Source organism: Alosa pseudoharengus, unplaced genomic scaffold (assembly GCF_046254945.1).
Source record: "Alosa pseudoharengus isolate Yale_2024_CS ecotype anadromous, Long Island Sound unplaced genomic scaffold, YU_APseudo_1.1 YU_APseudo_1.1_scf_6, whole genome shotgun sequence".
NCBI classification, from domain to species: domain Eukaryota; kingdom Metazoa; phylum Chordata; class Actinopteri; order Clupeiformes; family Clupeidae; genus Alosa; species Alosa pseudoharengus.
In genome coordinates, this window is record NW_027468848.1 from 9,320,684 (window position 1) to 9,328,183 (window position 7,500).

Sequence of the window (7,500 nt, forward strand, 5' to 3'; positions counted from 1 at the left end):
CACACTCAACACCAAGAGCTGCAGCTCCCCGCAACAGAACCACCACCACCAGGCAGACGGGTGAGACACACACACACACGTGCGTGTGTGCGTGTGTGCGTGTGTGTGTGTGTGTGACTGTGTGTGTGTGTGTGTGTGTGTGTGTGTGTGTGTGTGTGTGTGTGTGTGTGTGTGTGTGTGACTGTGTGTGTGTGTGGTGTGTGTGTGTGTAACTGTGTGTGTGTGTGTGTGTGTGTTCTCATGTCTCTCTGTCCCGCTCCACTCCTGTAGATCCTCAGAGGAGTCCGACTCCACTCTCTCCTCCCGGCTGGGGGACGCTGAGGGCAAGATCTGCACCCTGCAGACATGTGAGTTCCTCTTCCTCTCCGCTCCCATCTGCTTCCGGGTTAGGGGTCATGGATGCTGACGCCATTCTGTTTGTGTTTCCCTGTCTACAGCTCTGACCACAGCACAGTCAGAACTCCTGGATCTGCAGAGGAAATATGAAGAGGAGATGACCGCTAAGTAAGACACACTTTCAAAATGTTTCACACTCTCTCTTTCTTTCTCTCTAAGGGTTTCTCTCTTCTCTCTTCTCTCTCTCTCTCTCTCTCTCTCTCTCTCTCTCTCTCTCTCTCTCAGGGTCTCGCTCTCTCATTCTCTCTTCGCAGTTTGACAGGAAAGTAACTTACCCTTGTTCTGGACAAACATGTCCATTCATGTGTGTAGACATGGCTGATGCTCTTCATAGCATAAAGGATAGTCATTCGCACCAAAAACTAAGATTTGTGTAAGCAAATACGTGTGTGATTTGTGTGTATGTGTGTGTGTATGTGTGTCTGTGTGTGTGTGTGTGTGTGTTGTGTGTGGATGCAGTGCTGGCAGTGCTCCTCTTCACACAGGTAGGACAGAACCTGCAGTGTGTGTTAGTGGCCCAGGGTGTGTGTACGTGTCCTCCCTGATAACTCTAGCACACACACACACACACACACACATACATACACACACACACACACACACACACACACACACACACACACACACACACACACACACACACACACACACACACTACTCTGGGCACCACTGCCCTTTGGAGCTTGGCATTACTCTTGTTTACCATCTCCCTTTCTCTGTCTCTCACTCCTTCTCTCTCTCTCTCTCTCTCTCTCTCTCTCTCTCTCTCTCTCTCTCTCTCTCTTGTCTCCTTCCCCTCCCTACCTCTCTCCCTCCCTCCTCTCCTCCCCCCATCTGTCTCGCGTCGGTCTGGACTGGGCAGAGAGACCTTGACTGGGCTTGTTAATGTGAGCTCTGACTTTGGCTCCTGTGCTGGCCAGAGCATCAGTGTGTGTGTGTGTGTGTGTGTGTGTGTGTGTGTGTGTGTGTGTGTGTGTGTGTGTGTGTGTATGTGAGGAGCGATCCGTCTGCCTAATGCCTCTCTCTCGGGCTGGACAGGGGCTCCTCACCGCAGCGGTCTACTCTGATGACGCTGGGCAGACACAAGCATGCCGGGCATAATAATCATGTATATTAGGGGCAGCCGTGGCCTACTGGTTAGCGCTTCGGACTTGTTACCGGAGGGTTGCCGGTTCGAACCCCAACCAGTAGGCACGGCTGAAGTGCCCTTGAGCAAGGCACCTAACCCCTCACTGCTCCCTGAGCGCCGCTGTTGTTGCAGGCAGCTCACTGCGCCGGGATTAGTGTGTGCTTCACCTCACTGTGTGCTGAGTGTGTTTTACTGATTCACGGATTGGGATAAATGCAGACCAAATTTCCCTCATGGGATCAAAAGAGTATATATACTTATTCTGCATCAGTAACACTGTTGGCACTGGTTGGCACATTGGTATAGCACCACACCCTGGGCCAGTGACACGATTCGTTTTAATTGGCACATTGGTACAACAAAGCACTCTGGGCCAGGGGTACAGCTGGTAGTGGTTGGCACAATGGAACCTCAGCACATTCTGTGTTGGCATCACTGTTTGCATTGGATGGCTCATGTTTACATCGTGGGCCAGTGACCGGGCGTCCACAGCTGTTTGTTGGTGGCGTCTTTTCGTGCCCCATACATTGAGGCCTGTCACCGGGCGTCCATAGGCCCTTGGATTATTCTGCCCCTCATTATTATAATCATTATATAATAATTAAAATGATCATAAGCTCCTGCATTATTAGTTACCCCCCCCACCCCCACCCTGAGCTTGGACATTACCCCCCCCCACCCCCACCCTGGGCTTCGACATTACCCCAGACTTTTTCTCACTTTTATTATTATTATTTTATTTTTATTTTTTATTATATTATTAGTTGCCCCCCCCACACACACACACACACACTCCTCAAAGTGTGCAGGCTTATCTCAGTGGCTCAGTTTGAGATGTGTTGTGTAGGATCGGACAGTCGATGTGGACTAGCAGTCCGTTTGACATCTGGAGCTGTGTGGCACGACGCGGCATGGTGTGGTGTGGTGTGGTGTGTCATAGCGTATCGTATCGTAGCGTAGCGTAGCGTAGCGTAGCGTAGCGTATCGCTGCTTTGTTTGGCTCGGCAGCCCTGCTCTGCCCTGAGCTCTGAGCCCATAACTCGCTCATGGATTTTCTCTCCCAGCTAATCCATGGCGCAATTGAACGGAAAGTTTTCAGATACAACGGCTCTCCATTCGCTCCCATTTGAAGCATTTTCCATTTGACCCCTCCTCCACACACACACACACACACACACACACACACACAAATAAACACACACACACACACACACACACACACACACACACACACACACACACACACGCACACGCAAATAAACACACACACACACACACACACACACACACACACACACACACACACACACACATACACACACTCTACCCTGATGCTCAATAGCAGCGCTCATCAAGTGCTGAAGTGTGTGTTCAGTGGGAGGCATTTGGCAGCTGTCCTGATTCAACACGTCCATTGATGAAGCGGAGGACGGGACATCCTAGTGATCCTAGGTCCAGACACACACACACACACACACACACACACACTGAGAGGTCACTCTAGAGTCTGAGCACTTTTTGAGTCTGACAGACAGTTGAAATGGCACAATGACTAGGAACCTTCTCGGCGTGTGTGTGTGTGTGTTTGTGTTTTTCTGTGTGGAGGTGTGTATACCAGAGAAAGAGAGAGTGTGTGTGAGAGAAAGAGAAAGAGAGAGTGTGTGTGTGTGAGAGAGAGAGAGATAGAGAGAGAGAGAGAGAGAGAGAGAGAGAGAGAGAGAGAGAGAGAGAGAGGGAAATAGAGAGCTGCTCTGTGATGTTTACCGTGCCTAATTTAAGGTACGTCTTTGTTTGGAGGCACTTGAGAGATGTGGCTGTTTAATCAACACCCCCCCCCCCCACACACACACACACACACATTATGCCTGTGAACCCCCCCCCCCCCCCCCCCCCACTCACACACACACACACACACACACACACCTCCCTTATGAAAGCTCCGCTCCCTAAGAGCCGGTAAACTTCAAACACACTGCATGAGAACACATACCAACACACACACTGCAACACTAACTCTATTCAAATGAGATTTCCACTGGAGAGTGTGTGCCGCTCTGCAGGATCAACAAAAAGAGTGAAAAACATGAGGGATACTCACTGTGACTGTGTGTGTGTGTGTGTGTGTGTGTGTTTGTCTGCCTTTCAATGGATGCGTGGGTGGGCATGAATTCTGGGTGACATTTAAAATGTGAAAGTTTGTGCTTACGTTGTATTTTAGTGTGAGGGAGGCTGTTGAGGATTGTGTGTGTGTGTGTGTATGTATGTGTGTGTGTGTGTGGGTGTGTGTGTGTGTGTGTGTTTATCTAAAATATGTGATGTTTGTTCTCAGGGCGGAAGAAATTGGCTTGCTGGTCTCAAACCTGGAAAAAGCCAACCAGGTAAGTTTGTGTGTGTGCGTATGTCTGCGTGTGTGTGTGTCTATGTGAGTTTACATCTCTCTGCATGTATATGTGTGTATGTAATTGTGTGTGTGTGTGTGTGTGTGTGTGTGTGTGTGTGTGTGTGTGTGTGTGTGTGTGTGTGTGTGTGAGTGATAGAGGGGGGTACACTGTCTGTCTCTGATTGAGCTCTTCTCTCGTTAAGATAATCATCCCTGTAATCAAGCCTGTGCTTTAATTAGACCCCCCCACACACCCAGCCCACGCCCCCCTGAACCCCCCCCCCCCCCGCCACCACCACCCCCCCACCCCTCAGAAACGGTGATTAGGTACCTTCCCAGGGTGCACTGGGGCAGGCACAGCGGTGGACGGGCGACCGCTGAGTGTGATTCATGCAGGAGGGGTCTGACAGGAGGAGAAGAGCACAGCGTTGCAGAGACGAACCAGGAGGAGGAGAGAGGAGGAGGAGGGGAGGAGGAGGAGAAGAGAGGAGAGGAGAGGAGAGGAGGGGGAGGAGAGGAGAGGGAGATAGAGTTGGGTGTAGGGAAAGAGAGGAAGAGAGAGGAGAGTAGAGGAATGGAGAGGAGGGGAGAGGAGAGGAGAGGAGGAGGATAAGAGAGGAGGGAGAGGAGGGGAGGAGTGGAGAGGAGGGAGAGGAAGAGAGGAGTGGAGAGGAGTGGAGGAGAGGAGTAGAGAGGACAGGAGGAGAGGAGGGGAGGAGGAGAGGAGAGGAGGAGAGAAGGTGAACGTGGGGAAGTGTTGCGGCTGTTTGCCACCTCATCGGCCTGATTGCTTCCTCCGCAGTGATTTCCCCTCTCTTCCCTCTCTTCTGTCTCTCTCTCTGCACTCGTCTGCTCGCTCTGTCGTTCCCGCGTTGGCACTGGCTGGTCTGGCGCCGGCAGCCCTCAGATAAACGCTCTGAAAATGAATCATTAATTAGGAGCTGGTGTGTGGCGGTGCAGGTAAACAGTTTGGGAAAGAAAAGTGCAGGGAGTCATCTCAGCACAATCACACACACACACACCAGAGAAACAACACACACCTCTCCCTCTTTCTACCTCCCTCCATCTATTTCTCTCTTTCTGCTTCCCTCTCTCCATCTCTTTCTCAGTCCCACTCTCTCTCTCTCTTTCTCCCTCCATCTATTTCTCAGTCCCACTCTCTCTCTCTCTCTCTCTCTCTCTCTCTCTCTCTCTCTCTCTCTCTCTGTCTCTCTCTCTCCATCTCATTCTCAGTCCCACTCTCTCCATCTCTTTCTCAGTCCCTCTCTCTCCATCTCTTTCTCTCTTTATGTGTCTTTCCATTTCTCTCTCTTCCTCCATCTTTCTCTGTCTCTTTCTCACGCTCCTTTTCTTTCGTTCTCTCTCCCTCTCCATCTTTCTCTCTCTGTCACTCTCTCTCTCCATGGCGCTCTCTCTCCATCACTCTCTCTCTCCATATCTTTCTCTCTCTGTCACTCTCTCTCCATCACTCTCTCTCTCCATCACTTTCACTCTCTCTACCTCTTTTTCTCTCTCCCACCAGCCGTGTTCTATCGTTTTCCTCTCTGCTTCTTTCCTCCTCTTGCTGTTTTTGAACACCTGTAATCTCACGTAACAGTGATTGATGAGCTCTCAGAAGCACAGCTTTAAGAAGTGGCTGGAAGTGTGTGTGTGTGTGTGTGTGTGTGTGTGTGTGTGTGTGTGTGTGTGTACACGCACACCTGTTTCCTCGTTTGAGTGCACAAGCATGTTGCTGAGTTAGTCTAACACACACACCACAAACACACATACACACACGCATCCAGATACACACAACACATACACACAAATTGCCTACTTTCTCATTTCAGACTCAGTACGATTTGGTGTGTTTGACAGCTCAGATTTTATAGCTGTGTATAAATCTTGGTTTTTGCTGGCTCGCTTGGAGTATATGACAGATTGAGAGACAAAACCTGGAAGAGTTTGTGTGTGTGTGTGTGTGTGTGTGTGTCTGTGTGTGTGTGTGTGTGTGTCTGTGTGTGTGTGTGTGTGTCTGTGTGTGTGTGTCTGTGTGTGTGTGTGTGTGTCTGTGTGTGTGTGTGTGTCTGTGTGTGTGTCTGTGTGTGTGTGTGTGTGTGTGTGTGTGTGTCGGTGTGTGTGTGTGTGTCTGTGTGTCTTACATGTGTCTCCTCTACACTACAAAGAACAGAGATAGCTCAGAGGGAGGTGGAAGGGCTTTGTGTGTGTGTGTGTGTGTGTGTGTGTGTGTGTGTGTGTGTGTGTGTGTGTGTGCGTGTGTGTAATGTTTCTCCTCTGTTCCACAGAGAGCAGAGATAGCTCAGAGGGAAGTGGAGAGGTTAAAGGAGCAGCTGACCAACTCTCAGACCACCAGCTGCCCAACACAGGACACCAAGGGAAAGGTACAACACACACACACACACACACACACCATCTCATCATAGTGTAGTGTAACCTCTGTCAAGTAGTGGGACTGTCATTGGTGCTGTGCCTGTATGTGTGCGTGCGTGTGTGTGTGCGTGTGTCCATCTCTGAGGGCTGTGTGAAGCAGCAGGACTGTCTCGGGGAGCAGTGTAGCCCAGTTCACCTCATTAACCATCTCTAAGGCTGCCTGATTAAACTCATCTACACACACAGGTTTGATGTGGAGATTTAAAAGAGACACTCTTTGCCACTCTTCTCTCTCTCTCTCTCTCTCTCTCTCTCTCTCTCTCTCTCTGTCACTTTCCCTTCATCCTTCTCTTTCATTTCATCCCTCCTCTCTTCTCCTCCTCCCCTCTCTCGCTTTCTCTCTCTTATTACTCTTACTCCTCTCTTCTCCTCTTCTCTCCTTTCCTCCATCCTTCCCTTTCATTCTCTCTCTCTTTCTCTCTCTCTCTCTCTCTCTCTCTCCCTCTCTCTCTCTCTCTTTCTCTCTCTCTCTCTCTCTCTCTCTCTTTCTCTCTCTCCCTCTCTCTCTCTCTCTCTCTCTCTCTCTCTCTCTTTCAGGAGAGGGGGGAGAAGGATGAGTGTTCTGCGTCCCAGCTGGAGGTGGATCTCTTTGCTAAGGACAGAGAGATCCTCCGACTGCTGGAGAACGTCCAGAGGCTTCAGTTCACTCTACAGGAAGTCCAGGACGCATCGGCCAATCAGGTCGCAGAGCTGGAGCGCCAGCTGGCCTACAAGACAGAAGCTATAGAGGTAAGTGCACACACACACACACACACACACACACACACACACACACACACACACACACACACACACATACAGACATCCCAACCTGCAAAAAGTAATTTCAGGGAGGTATCACAAAGCCCCCCACCAAAAAAAAAAAAAAACTTTAGCCTACTTAAATACAGATTAATATGTTCAATTGTTCAATAATGTCTAGTCAGTACACCAAAAAAGGAAGGCCTAGATAGAAATTGTGAAAATAAAATATGTAGATTTTGGTAGTTTGGTCTTTTCATGTAGCCTTGAGCCTTGGCAACTAGCCATCTAGTATAGGCCTGAATAATATGCACATGAATTGACACTTGTTAAACTCACCTGAACATTTTTTTTGAACAAGGAAAGAGGAAAGACACTGAACACTTTTGCAATCATTTAACCCGCCGTGGGCAATGCTAAAGTC

General features: G+C 49.7%; 1 protein-coding gene across 1 annotated transcript in view; it reads left to right on the top strand.

Moving 5' to 3' along the window:
• cux2b (cut-like homeobox 2b) overlaps positions 1–7,500 on the top strand; it is a 166,695-nt gene that overhangs the window by 143,244 nt on the left and 15,951 nt on the right. The window contains exons 6-11 of the mRNA XM_076270066.1: positions 1–60; positions 271–347; positions 438–504; positions 3,855–3,903; positions 6,191–6,286; positions 6,876–7,064. The exon at positions 1–60 is cut by the window's left edge and continues 94 nt beyond it. Coding sequence (XP_076126181.1) covers positions 1–60; positions 271–347; positions 438–504; positions 3,855–3,903; positions 6,191–6,286; positions 6,876–7,064 — 538 coding nt within the window. The remainder of the gene's footprint in view (positions 61–270; positions 348–437; positions 505–3,854; positions 3,904–6,190; positions 6,287–6,875; positions 7,065–7,500) is intronic.